Source organism: Gobio gobio (assembly GCF_949357685.1).
Source record: "Gobio gobio genome assembly, chromosome: 6".
NCBI classification, from domain to species: domain Eukaryota; kingdom Metazoa; phylum Chordata; class Actinopteri; order Cypriniformes; family Gobionidae; genus Gobio; species Gobio gobio.
The window spans coordinates 22884222-22907526 of record NC_137102.1 but is presented as its reverse complement, the minus strand read 5'-3'; the positions used below and the strand labels follow the sequence as shown (position 1 = coordinate 22907526).

General features: G+C 39.2%; 2 protein-coding genes across 2 annotated transcripts in view; both read right to left on the bottom strand.

The window, feature by feature from the left end:
* The window catches only part of nos1apb (nitric oxide synthase 1 (neuronal) adaptor protein b), a gene marked incomplete at its 5' end in the record, with an annotated part of 34965 nt that extends 25089 nt beyond the window's left edge, over positions 1 to 9876 (bottom strand). The window contains 5 exons of the mRNA XM_079819931.1: positions 1063 to 1171; positions 1734 to 1792; positions 1945 to 2037; positions 9401 to 9472; positions 9772 to 9876. Coding sequence (XP_079676057.1) covers positions 1063 to 1171; positions 1734 to 1792; positions 1945 to 2037; positions 9401 to 9472; positions 9772 to 9876 — 438 coding nt within the window. The remainder of the gene's footprint in view (positions 1 to 1062; positions 1172 to 1733; positions 1793 to 1944; positions 2038 to 9400; positions 9473 to 9771) is intronic.
* Positions 9877 to 19825: 9949 nt separating this feature from the next.
* On the bottom strand, positions 19826 to 21282 carry rgs5b (regulator of G protein signaling 5b). Its single transcript, XM_079819069.1, has 4 exons — positions 21160 to 21282; positions 20895 to 21040; positions 20490 to 20656; positions 19826 to 20397 (listed from the first exon to the last, which is right to left on the bottom strand). The coding sequence occupies exons 1-4, from the start codon at positions 21201 to 21203 to the stop codon at positions 20224 to 20226; spliced, it is 531 nt and encodes a 176-aa protein (XP_079675195.1). The 5' UTR covers positions 21204 to 21282; the 3' UTR covers positions 19826 to 20223.
* Between the last annotated feature and the right edge of the window lie 2023 nt (positions 21283 to 23305).

Here is a 23305-nt window from a genome sequence, read left to right as displayed (position 1 = left end):
AGTCCCGCGCACATGCTCGGGGGAGAGAGGGAGAGAAAGGGCGAGGCCCGTCTGCTCGCACTCCACATCCTCGAGCTCTACATCCGAACCCCAGGTCGCGGATCCAAGAGAGGCCTGCGCGGCCTCGGGAGCGCGACGGGGAAAAACGGATGACTCCCTCTCAAAAACCGCGAGCCTCGAGCGGAGGGTTTTGAGAAGGAGGTTATCGCAGTATTTACAGTTAGAGAACCCCTGAACCGCGTCGCGTGCGTGTGGAAATCCCAGACATTTAACACACTTACTGTGGGGATCGTCGATCGCGATGAAGCGAGTGCACGGCGGTGGGCAACGTCGGAATTCCATAGCACTTCACCACAAGGAGAACAAAGTTCCACAATCCGCGGTCGCTGAAGTGCTGAGGTAAATATCGACTGTTTTTTTTTTGGGCCAGAAAAATCGATAACCGAAGGGCATGAAATGGCCGCTTCGTGAAGGCAGAGAAATCTGAGGAGCAGATGGCGCGCGCGAGCGCTAATATAGGTGACTACGTCAGGTGGGGCGACGTGCGCGCCATCAGCCAATCAATTGGCGTGATTCTATAAGGGCTTCAGACAATCGGCACACCCAGAGGGCGTCCCATTACGTCATTAAAGTGACGCAGCGTCGAGTGAACCTATGAAAGAGAACTTCAGTAAATCACCTTGCATGATTCATTTAAATGCTCTCCTCCCATAAATTTTGCGTCTGAAAGGGAAACTCCTACAAATGAATATGCAATAAGGTCAGCCACAAAAATAACCCTGTCCACGACTTTTCAGTGCTCTTTTTTCACTGTGTGTCTTTAGTAAATCCTGACAGTACTTTTTAACGCTAAAAGAGGGTTTGTGCTGATGCAAGCTGTTAGTAAATCTGGCACTAAATCATCTGATAAATAAGGCGACAGCTAAATAATTGATGACCAGCAGAATTGATCTACCGCTGAGATGTCCCATTTTGCCATTTTTATTCCTGGACAACCAATCAATATTATTAACATATTTGTGCCAAATGGAATATTATCAAATATCTTAGTGATGTGTTTACCTTTCTCTTGGATTTGAAGACATTGCAGCGGAACACATTGCTTTTCTTGTCTCTTGCTATATAACTGAATATCTTCAGGTCCTGTGAGTCATGTGAGACGTAAAATATTCTGAAAAGAAAAAAAAAAGACTAATGAGCTACAGCAATTGACCTTAAAACTGTCACATTGCCATGGCAACAACAAGGCCAACATGCTTTCTACTGATTGGTCTCTTTGGCATGTCATAACAGCCTTACAGGAATACATTAATGTGCTCAATACATTTTGAAATAACAACAGGTTTTGGAAATACAACAGAAAATGGTACATTATATTAGTGTTAAGCTAAAACTTGACACTAGAAATGTAAAAAAAGAAATGTATCAATTTTAGAACGGTGTTGGTATTGATTGGTATTGTTTTAATACAGTAAAACTAAAGTGGACTGACGCTAGTCAACACTAATGATAATAATCTGCCTATGCGCACTGGAGACTGGTTGTTGCTATGGGGATTTCAAAGACATTCTGCTTTTTGTTGCAACTCACGGAGCCAAATGATTCTGATGTGACGCGTGACGTGCACAATGATAAAGGTCATCAAACCCCCACAGGCCATGCCATGTCACTCCAGTCATGGTGAGCAAAATGAGTAATCAACTCTCAATGGAAATAAAATGTGGTAAAATTACCTGAAAATGGGGTCTTGGGCCAGTGTCATTTGGCTTTCATCCCAGTTATAGTCATATTTCTAACACAAATATTTAGCACATTTTTAGTCAAGAAATATATTCATAATTTATCATAATTGTTTGTATATACATAATTATTTGTACAACATACGCAACATCAGAATTCATATTTATAATGAACGTATGAGAAAGAAACACTGAAAGAGCTCACCTTTTTCTTTTTCCGCAAAACTACCTTGACACCATCCACTGACACAATAAGATTGACTTTCTTCTTCTTTATGTTCTTAATTTTAAACTCATACTGAAAATAACACATAAAAATAATGACAAACAGAATGAATTGAAACAGGAATCATGACATAAACTTTATCATGCTCACACCCTGTTATGTTGTTTAAATGCCTTTTTGAAAAACAAAGATTCTATAATATGCTATTTATATTTATGATATGTCAAAATTTTTGTATACATTTTCTGTTATGTTTGGGTCACATCCTCATAATATGTAGGGAACAACGAGGCTAAAGGCACACCTTAAGAAAAATGTGCTTTTCCCTACTCACAGAGTGTATGATTGCAGTAAAAATATATATGTTTGTATTGAACATTGATGGAGCCACAGATTTTGTGTGAAAATAAATCATAAAAGTGGTTTATTTTGTTTAAAAACTTATAAATGTATGAGGTGGCAAGGTGGGCCTTTTACCCCAAACACAGGGTAAAAGGCTCACCAGCATAGGGCAAAAGGCACACAGTATTGATACAAATAATTCAGCTAAAATAATATGTTTTGAATAATGTCTAAGTTAATACTTGTTCAAATAAATCCCTTTAGCAAAGTTTTCACTATTTTTTGTTTATTTTGAGAAATAAAATAATTCATTTTTGTTCAATAAATATACTGTCATTAAAATATGTTCATCTCCACACCGAGCTCAATCTTTACTCCTGTTTGCCATCAACCTCATCCGTTTCCCTATATAAGCAAGCAACAAAAACACTCATTCATTGTCTCATTGCTACTATGACTCCTACATCGTCCTTTCAAAAGAAATGTTAACCAACGTTGTTCCACAAGCAAGGACTTACCCAACTACTCACCTTGGAGACCTACCTATTACTAGGAGTGGGAATCGTCAGAGGCCCGATATTATTGCGATACTTAAAGGGATAGTTCCCCCAAAAATGAAAATTAGCCTATAATTTACTCACCCTCAAGTCATCCTAGGTGTATACATTCTTCTTTCAGACGAATAAAATCGGAGTTAAATTAGGTCAAGACAAGTCAACTTTATTTATATAGCGCTTTTAACAATGCAGATTGTTTCAAAGCAGCTTTACAGTGTTAAACAGGAAAATAATGCAGCATAATTTTATTCAGCCGTCTAGCCATTCTGGAGAAAACGGTTATGTCATCAGTTCATTTCAATTATCATACAGTGGCAGTTTGGCCTTTAGATCAGTAATTAGATCACTAATTTAGTTTATATGGTTAATTTAGTTTAATAATTAGATTTATTTCAATATTTAGTTGAAAATTTTAGAAAAGTTTAGTGTACCCAACTGAGCACGCCAAGCCAGAGGCAATATTACAAAAGTCCAGGCTAATCCAAGCATTAGAACTGGATTAATAGTTGCTCTGTTTTTTAAGTCCATAAAAAGGGCATCTGTCTGTCAAATAACGTGCTCCACGCGGCTCCGGGGTGTTAATAAAGGCCTTCTGAAGCGAATCGACGCGTTTGTGTAAGAAAAATATCCATATTTAAAACTTTATCAAGTAAACTTTCGGCCGACCGCCTTCCGTGGAAAAGTGACTCAAGATGCGTACGTGACGTCATGACGAGCCTACCTGGTCGCGTTAGTCTTTTGATTGGCAGGGGAACTTTCAACAATTTTTCCATAAATTGAACAGGGAAGGCGGTCGGCCGAAAGTTTACTAGTTTATGGACTTTCAAGATGGCCATTTGAAGATTATGTTGAGGAATTTCTTGATCTTTCCAATATGGTACATTGGAGTGAGGATACCTTGAAGACAATCTTCTGGTGCGGATTGGACGATGATCTTTATCAACAGCTACCACCTGTTCCGTGGAGCGCTATCTTGATTATGCACTGTGGCTAAGTGGTTCGTCTTTCACTGTTGGCGAGGTTATCATCTGCTCTGTGGAAGAAACAATAAGCCACTCCTGTCTCTGTTTCAACAGCTTACGATAAAATCATAGTAAGAACTCCGGTATTTCCTCGGGCGAACAAGGCTATCTCAAACAGCACGGACATGGTGGCAAAGCTTGTGGATCCACTTATCATATCTGTCAGGACAGTGGTGAAGATTCCGGTCCAGAAGTCTCCGGTCCAGAATCCATACCAAATAAACAAAATCATTAATCCATTCCAGTGAGTAAAATTCCCAAATCTCTCACAGTGTTATCTCCAAATCTGTTCCAAGGAATAATTTCCCCATGCTAGCTCCTGAAGGTGAAGTTTCAAATAATGTAACTCCTGTGATTTTCTGAGTCTGTCCCAGTGAAGCCTGTTCCAGAGTCAACACCATCCATCAAGCCTGTTCCAGTCCCAGTGTTCTGTTACAAGCCTGTTCCAGCACTGAAATTAATTTATAAGTTTATTCCTGTTCCAGAATCTGCTTCCACCCATGTGCCTGCTCCAGAGTATGGGCTAAGTCCAGAGACTATTAAAACCTCAGCGCTTCTTTTCACCTCTACCCAAAGGAAACGGTCGACTGCAGGTCATACCCCTGACCACAGCCCAGTGTCTACTTCAGCCCCTGAACAGAGCTTAGTGTTGGCTCCTGCCCCTGACCATTGTCTAGTAATGGCTCCAGCCCCTGAGCACAATGCAGAGATGGCTCCAGTCCCTGAGGAGTTTCCCTTTAATCCCATCCCAGAGTTCCGTCACGAGTCCGCTCTAGCCTTAGAATTCAGTAATGAGTCCACTCCAGTTTCAGAGTTTTGTATTGAGCCCATTCCGGCCCTAGAGTCTGCATCGGAGCCCACTCTAACCCCTGAATCTACATTGGAGCCCACTCTAATCCCTGAAGCCCACTCGTACTTATGAGATAACTCTAAATTTACCTCCAGTCCATAAGAGAATTCCTCCCAGACAAGAATCCATTCCAGAGTATAGTCCACTGAGGGCTTCTGCCCCTGACTAAAGTCCAGTGAAGGGTCCATCCCTTGACCAGAGTCCCGTGCTTGCTCTCGTCGCAGAGCTCAGCCCAGTGCAATGCACTCCCACTCGTATCGAAGGGGAGGTATTTGTCCCAGAATTTTCTGTTTGCCCAGAGACGACCATGAGGTCGTTCCCGAGTTTTCAATTTGTCCAAATGCGACCACGAAGGTCATTTCCCAGTCTTCTCTGTCTAGATGCGACCACGGAGGTCATTCCCGAGTTCCCTGTTTTCCCAGATATGACCAAGAGGGTCATTCCCGAATTTCCTGTTTGCCCTGATGTAGCCTTGGAGGCTAAACTACTAAACTATGCTAGCTAAACTATGACTAATTTGTCATAGCCACACAGGCTGTTTCCGAGTTTCTTGTCAGCCTTAAGTCAACCACAGAGATGGTCCTCGAATTTCCTGTGTGCCCTGAAGCGACCATGAAGGTTGACCCCAAGTTTTCTGTGTCCCCCAACACGAATGCAGAGGTTGTTCCAGAACTGCCTGCCTGCCATAACACGACTATGGAGGTTGCACCCAAGTTTTCTCTGTCCACCAACACGACCGCAGAGGTTACTCCTTCACTGCCTGTTTGCCTCAACATGACCACATAGGTAATTTATAAACTTCTTGTCAGCCCTGAGATGACCACAGAGATTAACCAGAAACACCTTGCCAGCCTCATTATGACCATTGCTAACCTCTCTGTGCTCTGTGTTCTGGTTCCTCCAGATCTGCCCCAGTGATCTGCTCCAACATGGGGATCTTCATTCCTGACTGCCCAGCTGTGGTGGTAATCTGCTCAGCCATGGTCCTCTGAACTTCTTTCATCTATATGGCCCCCTGCGCTACCTGCACCGCCATGGCGTGACATAAAGACTGTCATTCACGTTACCTTCCTGTCATCCTCTTGTTTCTGTGACAATTATATAATTAATATCACATTTTTAAATATGACTGACTGTTTCATTATAAATATGGTGATTATCTCTAAGGTAGACACCCAATATGATTTGATATCTGAATCTAACCATGTCAACAAAAGTCAGAAAAGTCAGCCGGCTGTTTATTATCATGTTAAATATTGTGCCTTTAGCCCCAACAGCAGGGGTACTTTTTACCCCAAATACCATATTTTAACATATTCTTCCGTTAATGAAACACTGTTGCTTTAATAACCTTGAAAACTGAAAAATCATTAAGAAGACCTTTCTCAAAATATAGGCAATTTTAGCAATTCCCATGAACTACTTAAATCGACAACATTTAAAAAAAACTTCAAATATTAGATAACATTAGCACAGAATCAAGTTAGCGTTGCTGCCTGCAATCACGTCAAGGATCAGCCAAATTCCCACGTGCATCTTGAAAGCGGATAGTTTGGAAAATGCTGCAGCAAGTTTTTGTGCCATCTAGTGGTTTAGAAGTAAATAAAATCAAAGGCGTCTTTTACCCCAGTGCACCTTTAGCCCCATTGTACTATACACTCACCTAAGGGATTATTAGGAACACCTGTTCAATTTCTCATTAATGCAATTATCTAATCAACCAATCACATGGCAGTTGCTTCAATGCATTTAGGGGTGTGGTCCTGGTCAAGACAATCTCCTGAACTCCAAACTGAATGTCAGAATGGGAAAGAAAGGTGATTTAAGCAATTTTGAGCATGGCATGGTTGTTGGTGCCAGACGGGCCGGTCTGAGTATTTCACAATCTGCTCAGTTACTGGGATTTTCACGCACAACCATTTCTAGGGTTTACAAAGAATGGTGTGAAAAGGGAAAAACATCCAGTATGCGGCAGTCCTGTGGGTGAAAATGCTTTGTTGATGCTGGAGGTCAGAGGAAAATGGGCCGACTGATTCAAGCTGATAGAAGAGCAACTTTGACTGAAATAACCACTCGTTAAAACCGAGGTATGCAGCAAAGCATTTGTGAAGCCACAACACGCACAACCTTGAGGCGGATGGGCTACAACAGCAGAAGACCCCACCGGGTACCACTCATCTCCACTACAAATAGGAAAAAGAGGCTACAATTTGCACAAGCTCACCAAAATTGGACAGTTGAAGACTGGAAAAATGTTGCCTGGTCTGATGAGTCTCAATTTCTGTTGAGACATTCAGATGGTAGAGTCAGAATTTGGCGTAAACAGAATGAGAACATGGATCCATCATGCCTTGTTACCACTGTGCAGGCTGGTGGTGGTGGTGTAATGGTGTGGGGGATGTTTTCTTGGCACACTTTAGGCCCCTTAGTGCCAATTGGGCATCATTTAAATGCCACGGCCTACCTGAGCATTGTTTCTGACCATGTCCATCCCTTTATGACCACCATGTACCCATCCTCTGATGGCTACATCCAGCAGGTTAATGCACCATGTCACAAAGCTCGAATCATTTCAAATTGGTTTCTTGAACATGACAAGGAGTTCACTGTACTAAAATGGCCCCCACAGTCACCAGATCTCAACCCAATAGAGCATCTTTGGGATGAGGTGGAACGGGAGCTTCGTGCCCTGGATGTGCATCCCACCAATCTCCATCAACTGCAAGATGCTATCCTATCAATATGGGCCAACATTTCTAAAGAATGCTTTCAGCACCTTGTTGAATCAATGCCACGTAGAATTAAGGCAGTTCTGAAGGCAAAAGGGGGTCAAACACAGTATTAGTATGGTGTTCCTAATAATCATTTAGGTGAGTGTATACTGTACCTTGATATGTATCTTCTGTACCACCACTGACATATAGTTGACGATACAGTCATATAATTAAATGTCCAAGTGAAATAATTATATAAGACTATTGTAAATCTAGGGAAGCACTACCAGATTTCATGTATACCATCAATAGGAGAGAGGAGTACATTTTCTGAAGTTATATTTAAGTCTATACGGGTCATTTTTGACCCGAACATAACAGGTGTAATTTTTCGAACAGCCTACATGTAGGTCAGTAAACAGTGAGAGACATATAAGACCAGAAGAAACAAATGAATTAATCACTACTAAGTCTTTAAGTAAGACACATCACTTAAGAGTAACTGGTTCTGTAACAAGTAAACTCGAAGTAACATTTTGATAAAGTCACCACATAATGTATAGGCCTACTGTATATGAACAAACAAGAATAAAAATTGTGGACTAGAACACATACTCTGTATATCTCAAATCTAATAGATTCTTAATGTCTAGGTAAGGAAAACTTGAGCAACCTGCACTGATACGATGGGATATATCAAGATATCAACCACTAATGAAGATGCTATTGCTTTTGAAAGACTTGCAGTCATTGGAGAACTGCATAAGTAATCAAAGTCTAGGAAATAATCAGGAAATCCACAGGGGTGGGATTGAAGGAGATGCACTAGGCATACTAAAATGTGTCTGGGTCAAAAGAACCTCTTTCATCCGAAGCTTTGATTATGCTAACATGGACCAAAAGCAAGGCAAGCTTATTTCTAAGGAGTGTGTTTGTCCTGCTGCTCTCAGTTCTCCTCAAATACATGAAATGATATCTGAAAAAAAATTGAGAGCTATGAAATACTACTGAGTACTGATTCAATTGATTGATACAGGAAAAGTTCCCTGAAGAGAAATCTTGTGCAAAAATGTCTAAACATTGCACAAACATATTCTCTTTGATGGAGCAAAGTTGATTAAAGTAAACCGTGCTGCTGCTGCCAGCACACTGGCGCAATCTCATAGCCATAAAAACATCCACACTGGTCCCCTGAGCAGAGAAGACACAAACAAACAGTCTTTACACTGGTTCCATATGAACAGAATAAACACCTTCCACCACAATAAAATGGTTTAATTCATCAGTCCATAAAAATAATAACCAGTTGTTCAGAGAAAACTGTTGAATTATTAAAGGGTTAGTTTACCCAAAAATGAAAATACTGTCATTACAGTAAGCACTCACTCTCCTGTCGTTTGTGTGAATAAAAGCCTAAATTCAATGTGTTCATCATATAAAGGGATTGTGTCTCTTCAGGCAATTTGGACTACACCACTAAATTCATTTGGATTAGTTTTACGATTTAGCATCAAAGTGGTCGGTCTCAAAATGATCTTCACTTGTGTTGTGAAGATGAACAAAGTTTTGGAACGACATCAGAGTGAGTATTTAATGTTGGGCGACCTATACCCTTAAAAGCTTTGAAAACACCCTTTGCAATGTTAAATACATGATATAATGCAGAATGAAGAAGAAATATTTAAGGTTTGGCACTACTTGGTTAAAAATTTAAATACATTTAAGACATTGAAGGACAGACATTCTGACATGAACATTTTTCTGTTAAATGATGACATAATGAAAATGTAGCCTACTGTATGTTAATTACCAGTAATATCAACATTCTTAAGCTTGTTAGTCATTTGAGAACAGGATATGCTATTTACACATCATTCTTTCAAAAAGGTAAACTGTCTGTATCTTTATGAAGATAATCTTCCTTCATCTGAAAAATTCAGGAACCCTTACCCGTATTCGTCTCATAGCTGCCAATATTTCAATCCTGCTTTTAGGACGCACAATATCCAGGCTCCCAATGAACTGTGGCAGAAAAGGTTCAAACATCATGTAACATATAATGAAATGTATATATTTTCTGAAAAAGTCAATCAATTGCATTCATGCCAGTGCAACAGGTGAAGTTATCCACAAAATATCAAAACCTTACATTACAATGTCCATGTAGCCTAACATATATTACATTTATATAACAATTACAGTCACAGTTGTTACAATCCTTCAACATAACAATCAGTACTTGAATAAGTCATATACTGGTAAAGTACACATCATTTGTGAGCCATTTAATAAACAAGTGCATTTTTATTCTTAATATTTACCTTCACCTCGAATGTGAGCCCATGCTGGAAATGTCCTTCATTATCAGCAGGAATCCTCTGATCCATTGAGTCGTCAACCAAATTATATTTACTCTTCTCCAGCATTGTGTTATGCAAAGGAAATATCGTTCGATGCCTTTATTTATTTAAAACATGCTGAAGCCTCTTGGCTGCACTGATTTCTGAGGATTTCCTCACAGAGAGATGACGGCAGTCCTGACAATGTCCAAAGGCAAAGGCAGAGAGGGATTCAGCATCATTTAGAGTAAATAATATGATCTCAGTGTTATGTTTCATAGCCAAGCAGAAGGTTCAAATACCGTACGCCGGCCTGTTAGTAAGTCTGGATTTCCAGCATGATGATAAATATCCCACCTGTCCCTTTTGACGCAGATGCTCCCTTATCGTGAATTTCTGGGTCGTACTATGGAGAGAATGCTTGTCTATTAATATTCAGCAGACAGCATCGCCATTGGAAGGTTATCAAGCAACATTAGCGCGACCTAATATTCATGAGACAAACAGTACCTAAGGTTTCCGAGCAAAGTCTGCATGAAATCATTAATAATTATGAGTCAACCTTCAGCGTAGTAGCATTCATAATTTCGCGTCCATGATTCCTAAAATGTTTATGAACCTTCACTGTCAGGCTGTGAAATACTGGACTTTGAAAATACTTGTGAAGTGCTGACACCTTGTGGTTAAACAGGTGAACGCGCCTAACATTTACCTAAAAAACTGTTAAACTGAATAGGCTACTGTTTGCTGAAAATATCCACAATTTAAAGGCAGGGTAGGTGATTTGTTCAAGATTGTGTTGCTGTTGTTGTTGTTGTTGTTGTTGTTTTAGTTGATGAAAACCTAGGCATATTTTCGCCTAATGGTTAAATTGATAATCCTGATTATTTTACTCAAAATTATAATAGAAATGTATCTGTGTTTACCCATACACATGGTTTATTTTACCTCATCTACGCTACCGGATTTATTATAGCCTATCGTATAGAGATAACCCAGACCGAGTTCTAAGAACAAATGTTGGGGTAGGCCTTACTTCATATCTTTCGTACAAATCAAATTGTACAATTTCATATGAAATAGTTATTTTCAATAATTCAATACAACTATATGAATAATATGAATTCATACAGTCTCATTCATGTATGCTTACACTGCACTAAAGGTTTGGGATGGACCTTTATACTTTGCATTTCCAAAAAATTTACATTTTCAAATAAAATTGTACATTTTCATAAATTACCAACTAGTAAAATGTCTTTGTTTTCTCTATATCTCTATATATAAATATGTTGGCCATGTATTTGGTCACTTCATCAAGTGGCCCTCAGTTTTTCCATCTGTATTATCATGGTGGTTGTCTGTAATGTGCAAAGCAGATTTTTGTAGTTCTTGGATTACCATATCACTTTAGCTTTAAACCTGCACTGTCTTTTTGCTGTCTTTGCCCCACAGTTAGCTTTTTAATGGGCTGTGGGCTGTGGCTTAACATGACGAACACCTAGCCTGCCAGCCTGTCAGAACCTTCACCATTTATAGAGACAAGTATGACCGTAATGTTCTTTTTATGTTCTTTTGGCTCATGGGTCTACCTCTCAAGATGTTGAGAGACTTGCGTCATCCCCCTGAACTTGATTGTGATGTGACTATAAATAAGTGCACACAATAACACAGCAAATGTGTGCATTTCTTGACACACTGTTTTTACGATACATAAACAGATAAGGAGATTCTGTCTCAGAACACACTGTACCTATTGAGTTTTCTCTTATTACTTCAGGGGACTGTGAAGCTTGTTGTTCCACAGTTCATTTTTTTTTTGTCAAGTCAACCTCAAATCAACGTGACAGCCTCCTTCTGAGCCGAAGAAAGAAGGAAGAGAGTGAGATGGAGTGAGAACACAGGAGAGTACAATAGGAAGGATGTCCACTTAGAATTTTTTTTAGCTTGATAATAACATGATGCTACGTGCAGCTAAATGAAGCCAATCAGTTATAATTGATGCTTTTTCACTAAAGCTAACCCATCATGCCTTAGAGGCTTAAACAACTAGTAGATATTTTACTTGTTCATGAAAAATGAGTAGGCAATAAAATCAAATAAATATTCCCAGCACGATTTAGTTATTTTACAGTGTTAAAACAGCCTTGTATAATTTGTTTTCTCCATTTTTAAGCATGAATTAGTTTATTTGTTTAAATATTTATTTGAAATATGTTGTTGTTGTCATTACAACATAATTATTTTATTTATATTAATATTAGAATAAAATATGAATCCATAGTAGGAGAGCTGTTCACTATTTGTTTATGAACAGGTTATGGAGCCAGTCACAGCATATTTAGGCTACAAGTGAAATGCAGGGCGGCGGTCAAAAGTTAGAAATTTCCCTGCTGATCCAGCGCTGTTACGGTGGAAATGGGATAGGCTACCAGAGACTGGTCGATTACACTTAAAGTCCTAGTGAACTGGAAGTAGCAACTGAGTTTTCTTTAGTGCTGTGACGTATTTCCAAGCGAAACGGAATATTGAATAGAGGGCAGGGTTTTACTTCAGCGCTCCTCCTCTCCATCTCTCACTCAGACTAACGGTTGGAGGGGAGTGGTTAATGATATTCAAACCTAAGCCGTCAAACTGACATCATCGGAAAAGGAATGCCATTCCAGACCGGAAGTAACTTTTCAGATTTTGATTAAAGATTACCTCCACAAACAATTTTTTGCTGTGCATTAACTTGCACAAATGAATTGTTCACCCTAAGACCTGTAATGTGTGCTAACAAAATAAATAGGGTCAATTTTGATTTCATGAGGACTTTAAATTACTTCTAATATTTGTTAAAGGTCCCATGGCATGAAATTTTCATTTAATGAGGTTTTTCAACATTAATATGAGTTCCCCTAGCCTGAATATTGTCCCCAAGTGGATAGAAATGTTGATCGGTGTAAACCCGAGTTCTGGCTGTCTTTCTCTGCCTTTGAGAAAATGACAGGCCAGACGAGCCAATCCTGAAGTCTCCTGGTTTGACGTCCAAGCAGGAACGGTTACCTCCCTTTCCTCCGCCCAGAGCATCTGGCACGCCCATGCAAGCGCTCGAGAGATCATTGCTTGTGAACGAGTGAATGAGTGTACAAATGAAAACAGAAGTCTTTTTTCAGTTCCTTCTGATCTGTGATCAGTGATTTCTGATGTGTAGCTAATTATTTATTATTCGTGCACACTCAGCGGCTTCTCTCTCTCCAGACAGAACGGTGTTTTCGTGTTTTCTATCTTGTGAGTCAGTGTTTTTGTACGTCCTCGTCACGTCTCTGTTCTAAAATGTGCATACAGTCGTTTCTGCTCAACATCAGCAGAGTAACATCTTTAGAGATAAACCTCACACGCCGAAGCTCGGCCTTCAACATCACCGACCCCCAGTGCTGCATCTGGCCCACAGCGGAGGCACCATACGCGGCGCGAGATTAAGCAGAAGGGGGTAAGCGTGAGCATATCCGGGCTAGCCAGCTTTCCCCACAATAAACTTGATTACATTCGATTAATGCTGTTGTGTCTTTGTTTGCGCTGTGTACTCAATGCGCGTCACTGACGCCTTTCATATGATAGGAACATATCTAAAAAATAATGCTATTATCAACACTTACTCGTTACTCGTTCATCTCGACAGCTGTAATGGTACTTTGCATGTGTTACAAAGTTGGTAATAATGATGAAGACGGACTCGGTGTGACTGGGACTCGTGTTTATTCAGAACTCTCAGATACAAACACAATAAACTCGTGCTGACTGACAGCGCTCTCATAACTCAGTAGTTACTATAAATAACTTTGTTAGCAATCGCTGAGCTCAGTCTCTGGTACATTAGTGATGTCCGGTTCGCGAACGATCTTTCTTTTGAACCGGTTCTTTTTAGTGAACCGAATCAGTTCACCAAATCGGACTGAATCGTTCTAAATGGTTCGCGTCTCCAGTCAGCGCTGATCCATAATTTACTAAAGTTACTAACTTTCTGACATGAGTGACAGTCACTCCGACTAGAAATAGACTAATAACCTGAAGTATATGCTGTAACTATAACCGTTCACTGAACTGAAACTGACAGAACTGATGTGAAGTGAACTCAGGTCCATCCGTCTCTCTGGCAGCAGCTCGTGCCTGCTCGTGGCTCGTAGACCTCGTTAAACCACGCCCCCTCCGCTCATTTAAAATGCAAAGATGTCAGCCAATCACAACAGTGGGCGTTTTTACTGAAGTCTCACAGCAGACAAGCCTCTTGAAGCAGGGCATTCAGCCACAGGGCAAACATCAGTATTGAAAAAATGCCTTTTATTTCTAAATTATGACATTTTATGATGTAAAAATCATACTAACAATATAAGTACACCTCAGGAAACATTATAAAATAATAGAAAAATGCCATGCCATGGGACCTTTAAACAAGCTTAAAGCGCCCCTATTATGCTATTTTAAAGTTTCCTCATTTAGTTTTGGAGGTCTCCAACAATGGATGAATCAGTCTCTCTAAATCCCTCCTTTCCACGAGCCTACTCTGCTCTGATCAGATGGCCCAGTCAGTTGTGATTGGTCTACCGCGTACAGCGCGTATTCCGGAAAATAAACTCCCATTACCATAACTGATCTTCATCTTAAAGCTCAGCTATTGTAGACACAGTAAAGACAGTAATAATGACGTTGATATTACATCAATCCCTGCGCGAGTCTGTATCGGATGAAACCCGAACCTTGAGCAGGGCGTTTCTCAGTGATGCTCAGTGAAGTTTGTGGTACATAATGATATGTTTCAAATGTAATTCCTCACCATCAGCATTAACAAGTGTGGGTCCATCAACAAACCCATATGTGTGTGTGTGTGTGTGTGTGTGTGTGTTTCTAATTTACTGCAGTGCACATGCGGGAACTGTATCAATAACAGCGCATAAGTTAACCCAGCACTAACGTGAATGACTGACGTAACATTACAGTTTGCTAAACAAATCTTGTTCCATCCTTTATCTTTACTCAAAGTAGTACAAAGGATAGACAATCTGGAGACCTACACAATATGAAAAACAATGCTCGTGCAATAATTGGATGGGCAATGCCGATGTTCCGTCTTGACGTCACAACGAAACAGCTTGCGATTCGTTTAAAAAACGATTTGTTTAATTGACTCTGAGTTGACTCTTACTTTTGAGATACAATAACTTTATATACGGTGGTATTTTGATTTAAAACTGTGCAGGATGTTTTCATTCACTTAGAACTATGTTGCACAATACATGAAAGGTAATTCATACTGTAAAATATGATCGAAAATGTTTTATTATCATGCAAAACAGTGGTTGTGTGCATGGCGTATTTAAAAAAAGATTTAGAGGATTTAAGTTAATCCGTAAACATTATTGTGTGTAAGTAAAAAAAAGCTAGTATTATAGTAAAAACTAATCAACCCATTATGCTGGGTTAAATAAACAACCCAATTTGCTGGGTAAAATATACCCAACATGTGTTCTGTCCTATATTTACACAGCCTGTTTAAAATTAAATAGTAGTTAAAAACCGCTCAGTTCACCTTCCTGGCGACAGATTTGTGAGGACTTCCTCATCGTCAGCTCAAAATGTGTTTGGGAATAGAGGCTACAAATGATCCATAGTCATGTGGAACAATAGAGGTGGAAAACACTGGTCATTTATCTGAAATCTGTCTATTCCATATAAGTAGTTCCTCTATTGTGTCTGTATGCTCAAGTCTGACTTCACCACCATGATCCATGAATAGCCCTGAGTTATGAATAACTTACACGGGGAGGTGAGTGTAGGATATGTCACCCTAAACAGCGGTAGTGACTAAACGTGGCAGTATTTACTGCAAATAGTTGCTATAAGTCAGCCTGTTGACACTGTTGTTCATTTCATCAGCACTTACAATAATCAAACGGCTAAAATAGTTAGTGCACAACATCCTCGGGTAACTTTAGAAGAAGAAGGAAATGTCCTCTTACTGTAAGAGAGAGGCCCAGGGTACATTTACTGGCAGTGTCAATCCACAGCATCCACAGTCCAGTTTTATTATAATAACATTAAAATCAATCGAGGAAATGGTGATACTTTTTCAGGATGCTTTGATGAATAGAAATTTCAATGAACAGCATTTATTTGCATTTATTAAATAATTGATCAAATAGCATTATAAAATAACGTTATAAATGTCTTTACTGTCACATTTGATCAATTAAAAGCATCCTTGATGAAATTGTTTTTTTAATTTTTTCTCTCTTCAAACACAAATGTTTGAATCATTGTTTCTACATTGTTGTTGACACTGAAGACTGGAGTAATGGTGCGGGAAATTCAGCTTTGTCATCACAGGAATAAATATATTTTTTTAAGTTATTTAAATAGAAAACAATCATTTTAAATTACTAAATTACAATTACAACATTGCAATGTTTCCAAACTTTTGACAGGTACTGTTGCGTCTAATCTTAGATCTACAGCTACTGAATTGTCCACTGAGGATGTACAGGTTTAGAATGTTAATGTTGAAGGTCTGTGGTGGGGCCAACATCTCTCTTGGCACATAAATTGGCTGAAGATGATGGCTGTATTCCTAGAACTGAAGTACTTCCTCCGAGATCTCAGGATTGCCAAGTGCTTTTCTGTACAGACAACACATCAGTAGTCTTGTATATAAATCATCAGGGGGGTCTGAGGTTGCACCCTTTTTACAGACCGGCAAGTTACTTTCCGTGAAAGCAATCTACATCTGGGCACCTCAATCAAGGAGCAGACATCCTGTCGATTCAGGGGCTAAGGCCCAGGGAATGGAAACTCCACCCCGGGACAGTCGAGTTAATTTGGAAAAAGTTTGGCCGGGAGGAAGTGGACCTGTTTGCTTCTCAAGAAACATCATTCTGTCCGCTTTGGTTCTTCATCATGCATCCAGCTCCGCTGGGGCTGGATGCCATGGTACAGGTGTGGCCGAGGCTGTGTCTGTATATCTTTCCCCTAATCACTCTGCTCCTGGAAGTTCTAGAGAGAGTTCGACAGGACGGGGTTCATCTACTACTGGTAGCCCTGTTCTGGCCGGGCCGAGTATGGATCTCGGACCTTATGTCTCTCCTCGACGGCTCTCCCTGGGAGACTCCCATCAGGAGGGAACTTCTGTCTTAGGCTGGGGTCACTATCTTTCACCCCCAGCCAGAACTGTGGAAGCTGTAGGTTTGGTCCCTGAGGGGGACCAACTTGTGAATTCCTTGAAGTGGAGAGTCTTCACTTCAAGGTACGGAGAACATCTGGTGGTCTCTTAACTGCCCGGTTGGTTCAGTGGTGAAGTTCCTCCAGGATCGTTTCTCCGCCGGGTTATCCCCTCCACTCTGAAGATGATTTAGCAGCAAGTGCAGCTTACCACACACCTTTGGGTGGTGTGTCTTTGGGGAGAAACCCATTGGTACTTTGAGGATGAGCCTTGTAATTCATGCAAGGGTGCCAGCTTGGGATCTGGCAGTGGTGTTAGATGGTTTGGCCAAGGCGCCCTTTGAGCCCATTGAGTCTGTGTCAGAGAAGTCCCTGACTCTTAAGATAGTCTTCCTGCTCGCAGTATGTCATAATTAAACATGACTGATAGCATGTAACGTCATCTATGATGCAGCGTAGAAGTTCTCTTGAAAGGGAACGTCTTGCTTATGACTGTAGGGGAGAGCGGGGCACCACCTAATGCTTTTTGACTTTGTTTCAGTTTGTGTAAATCCACTTTGGGTTCAGAGTATTTATTTTTTTCCTCACATTAATTCCCCACATGTCTAGTACGTATGTGGTTATATAAATATGAGGTTTTGTTTCATTAATACAGTGTATACTTTTTTTTTGATATACCCCAAAGAATGGAAGTGAATTGTGACATGCCCCATAGGTGGGGTACATTGTAACATGTGAGGGGCACATTGTAACCAGACCAAATGACGGCTTAAAATGTTATCTGATATAATAAAAAAATATCCAAGACAGGCTAAAATATTTTGCCAATAAAATACAATTATTAACTTTTTCAAATAAAATAATGGCATTTTTTATTCATTAAAAATATATATTTTTTGAGTTTGACAACAAACACATCGCTAAATACAACTATACAGCATATTTAAAAACATAATAATAATTAATAATTTCTGAACATTGACTCTCAGTCATTATTCACTCTTTTCTCATGGTTTCTCAAAAGAATTCATAAAAGTATAGAATATAATAGCATAGTTCTAATAGGGGCACGTTGTAATGCAGTGTTATAACACACCCCACCTGCACAACTGGGATTTAACCCCGGCTCGTGTCTTCTGCTGGTTAGATCAGCATTAAAGAACGATCTCAACTGTTAAATAACAGATATAAGATTAAAATGATATCAGATTTGTCTTATTTTAAATAAACACAAAAAACAGAGATGAAAAATAAACTTAAGTAAGAAATTTACTTTTGCTATGATTAAATAAATGTTCAGTGATATCTTCCAAAGATTTTTTTATCTTGGTGATATTTTTTCTCTAAATAATGTTGATATGGCAACTAGTAAATACACTAAGTGTCTTAATCCTGGCATGTGTGGAAAGTGCTAAACCATGTGTGTTACAACTAACAACTAACCTACACATTAGGTTGTGCCCTGCGCTCCCCTTTCCATGGTTCCCTGAGACACACGTGTTGTTTTGCCATATTTCTTCCATGCCTGACGATGTTTGATCCAGGTATCTTTTATAACTTCCTGGTTACGACATCACACGCTACAGAATGATGTTCCACCAAGTGTTTATACTAGGCCTATCAATCGATGGCATTTTTAAATCGCGATTAATCGCACTCTTGCGTGATCAATCTTGATTAATCACACACTTATCGTAAAATTAAGCATACAGCATTTGTCATTCATCATTTGCTATATCCAGCAAAGTAAACAATCAGAAAACTGTATTTTCTGCAAGCTTCAAGGATCATTGGAGACTCCAAAATGACACCAAATAACCAAATAAGGAGTTCATATAATTATATTATATAATACATTTATACACACCTAAGCACCCAGGAAAAAAAAAACATTACAGGATTTTTTTTAACAGTATTCACAGTGTACAATTTCATAATATTGCTACTACAAGCAATATTGAACCAGTTTTCCTAATGCATATCTTAATCGTGTGAATGATTGCATCTACTGTGGTCTTCATAGAGTTTTAAAGGGCAGCATGAAGGGGGTTCAGAGCAGGTGACTCAGAGTGGGCCGCTGAAGCATCGCTGTCTCTCAGTGTCATCGCAACAGAAGGTAAACAGGCTCCTGCAGAGGCGTGGAGTGGGTGAGATGAGTGGACCACGCTGTCACCATGGAAACCAGTCTCATCTCCACAGAGCTTTCCTGGAAAAAGCACCTCTGGTTGACTGTATATTCTGGAAAAACTGAATTATCCTGTTGGTAGCAGTTAATTATGCGTTTGTATGTGAATAGAGTACATTTAAAGTCTTTTTACGAGGCTCACTGAGAAAGGTGCCAGGCATTGTGTGGTGGAGGTGACTAAGAGCCTCCATTAACCCATGTGTGTGGGATGTGTGGGAAGAGGAGGTGCAGAGAGGGGATATATCTGACGTATTTCATTATTACATTTCCTTTTAGCTGCACATACAATACAAAAAGCTAAATAGAATAAAATAAAACAAAATCCAAAAGCAAAAATCCTATGTACATTATGGATATGTGTGAAGAGAAAATAGGGATGCTTCTTACAAATGTTATGACATTAAAACTATCAATTTACTTTTAGATGCACATAAAATAATAAAATAAAAAATATCCAAAAGCAAAACTAAATAAAATCTAATACAATAAAACGATATGATATAACTATATATATATATATATATATATATATATATATATATATATATATATATATATATATATATATATATATATATATATATATATATGTTCTAAACTTCTAAATTCAGTAATTAATCATTCAAAAAAAGATAAAACTGCTAAAGACAAATGTTTGCCAGTAAAAAATTTATTCAAGTTTTTTTCACTCAAGTTCAATAAATAATCCACAATTGTTCATCAAATATAAATAATACTATTTTCAATATAATGTTTCAATAAATACTCATAGGCAATACAAAAATACACACACAGACAAAAACAAAAATAGTTTTACATAAATGTGCAAAAAATTCTCATGCTTTCACAGTTATTATCCAGTGCTACAAGCTTGATCTTCCTGTGTGCTTAACTGCTGTATTCATAGAATTGATGTTCTCTAATGCCCAAGGCTGGCTTTGAGTCTGTTCATTCCTCCTGAACCTCAAGAAACTGGTTCAGATTGTTCACCGACCATAAATGCCCTGTTTATCTGGGACGCATTCCTCAGTCTCTGTCTTTAAGCCATGGGTAGTTTAACCCAAATGTTGTGTGATGAGTTCCTGGTAGTCTGTTGACTTGAGGAAACGAGGGTAGCAGTCTTTCTCCATGAGGGTGTAAATTTTACTCTGGGCAAGGTTGAAGCAGGACAGGGTGGGTTGTTCCATATTGTTCAAAGTGATGGTTTTAGTTTCGTGATCAAGATTAACCTGCAGAGAAATGATTTGCCATTAGACTTTTTCCATGACAATTCCTATTTAGTGTGAGTCTTCTGCACTATTAATATTCTTAGGAAATTTACCTCTTTCGGTGCGTCAGAGCAGATGAACTCCTCATAGATTTTCCTGGCCTTGGAGCACAGCTTTGAGGAGCTCTTTGTGTTCGTGTAGTCCTCACAGGCCAAGTAGAAAGCAATATTTTCTTCGCTGTACTCCGATGAAAGAAAAGCTGTGAAAGCACACAGTCCCTCTGCAAAGAAACACAAGGAAAACATTAGATGACCCTGATAGCTTTCATCCTTCAGCCTGAGAATTACGTGCTTTTATATTGATCAAAAAATGTATGTATGTATGTATGTATGTATGTATGTATGTATGTATGTATGTATGTATGTATGTATGTGTGTGTATATACAAATAAATGTTTTGAATAAAACTAGTTAATTGCTTTTTTTAACAGTGCACGGTTTCCATTTATATAAACTCACCTTTGTGCAGCAGGAGTTCATGGAAAGACTGGCTCCATTTTTGTCTGTCCTCCAGTGTTAGCTTGTTAGATTTTTTGGAGTGGCCCATGATATTAAGCTCTTGCTTTTGCAGGAAATTTCCAAACCGAGTCTTGAGCTCCTTTGCCCTGTAAGGAACAAAATGAGATCTAGTTTAAAAGAAAATAATGAAATTTGAGCTCTTCTCACTATTCTGGCAGTAATGATTTTGTTTGAAAAAAAATATATATATAAATATGAAACATACCTTTCCAGACATGTGATTGGCAGATGATCTAGTGCTCGGCACATGTTAGCAGGTCCAAAGATTTCCTACTATGCTCCACAATTGGTTGTATAATAGTTAATGTTGCCTGAGACTTTTGATTCTGTCTAAATGTCAGCAATGCTGGGCTATTTATGCAGTTTCACCCTCCGTGACATCACTTGACTCAGCCAATGAAACGCAAGCTGTGGAGGGAGGGGGTGTTTCTGCCCTTCACGCAGCCTTTGGTCTCCAGTGAATCATTTCCAGTAGAAGATTAAGTGGATGCCTTAAAGATTCACTTTTTCCTCCCATGTGTTTAATACTCTCAATTTGTTGTATAAAACACTGGAAACTGATGCAATACCAAGTTGGACATTTATCAGACTTTTATAGGATAATACACCCAAAAAGGAAAATTCTTATTCACTCTCATGTCATTCCAAACCTCTATGAATTTCTTTGTGGAAAATGAAATAAGGAAATTATGTTTATTCACTCTTATGTCATTCCAAACCTCTATGAATTTCTTTGTGGAAAATGAAATAAGGAAATTATGTTTCAGAGCTTTTTGCATATATTTAAAGATAATAATCTATTGTTGTTTTTGAACCTCATTGGCTTTAATAGTATGGAATGAGAATCATGTATCCACATGAGGGTCGGTAAATGATGACAGAATTGTCCTTTTAAAAAAAAAATTCCTCCTGGAATTTTTGAGGCTTTTGTGTGAAACCACAATTATATATATTTGTATTACTTTGCTTGTTATATCAGTTGGTTAAATACTGTAACTTATATAACAGAGAAAAGTTGTTTTGATGCAAATGTGTAGGGTGCCTACAAAAGTCAAAAGTACTAAAGTCATTATTAAATAACAATAGGTATGGAAATGTATTTCAACCACGTGTGCGCAAATGGGGCCATTTTCTGCATACAGGAAGTGATGGGGGGATTTCAGTTGAAATGTCTGTGTAGACAAGAGGAAGCCCACCCACGCGCCTTACAACCCCTGCTGATGTCATGGACTGTGTGAATGCGTCTGGCGTTCGAGCGGAGGGTCTTAAAAGCATTGCAGACAAAACAGGAAATACATATGGGGAATATGCGGAAGAAGTCAGGGCAATAGAAAATGAAATTAGAAATCTGTTCAGGTGATATGCTAAATATTATTATTTTTTTGGATCAAAGCAAAAGGTGTAACCTCATGTGATTTAAAAAAAAAAAATTATGCACTTTTGAGTTGCATGTACATCAAATATTTATCCTGCTGGGATGAAGTGCTTCTTTATTTCTTTTGATAAGCAATGAGTATTATCCCAGAGGAAAATTTTGCTCTGAGGTTGGAACAATAACAATATCAAAAAGACAGAAAACTTGCTTTATGTGGTAATTATTATGTGAATAACACTGATTATCTCTTCATCACGGCACCTGTTAGTGGGTGGGATATATTAGGCAGCAAATTAACATTTTGTCCTAAAAGTTGAAGTGTTAGAAGCAGGAAAAATGGGCATGTGTAAGGATTTAAACAAGTTTGACAAGGGCCTCATTTTGATGGCTAGATGACTGGGTCAGAGCATCTCCAAAACTGTAGCTCTTGTGAGGTGTTCCCGGTCTGCAGTGGTCAGTATCTATCAAAAGTGCTCCAAGGAAGTAACAGTGGTGAACTGGCGACAGGGTCATGGGCTCATTGATGCACGTGGGGAGCATGTGGGGTGCGAAGGCTGGCCTGTGTGGTTCGATCAAAGAGACGAGCTACTGTAGCTCAAATTGCTCAAGAAATGAATGCTGGTTCTGATAGAAAGGTGTCAGAATGCACAGTGCATCGCAGTTTGTTGCGTATGGGGCTGCATAGCCGCAGACCATTCAGGGTGCCCATGCTGACCCCTGTCCACCGCCAAAAGCGACAACAGTGGGCATGTGAGCATCAGAACTGGACCACGGAGCAATGGAAGAAGGTGGCCTGGTCTAATGAATCACGTTTTCTTTTATATCAGGTGGATGGCCGGGTGTGTGTTGCTTACCTGGGGAACACATGGCACCAGGATGCACTATGGGAAAAAGGCAAGCCGGCGGAGACAGTTTGATGCCTTGGGCAATGTTCTGCTGGGAAACCTTGGGTCCTGCCATCCATGAGGATGCTACT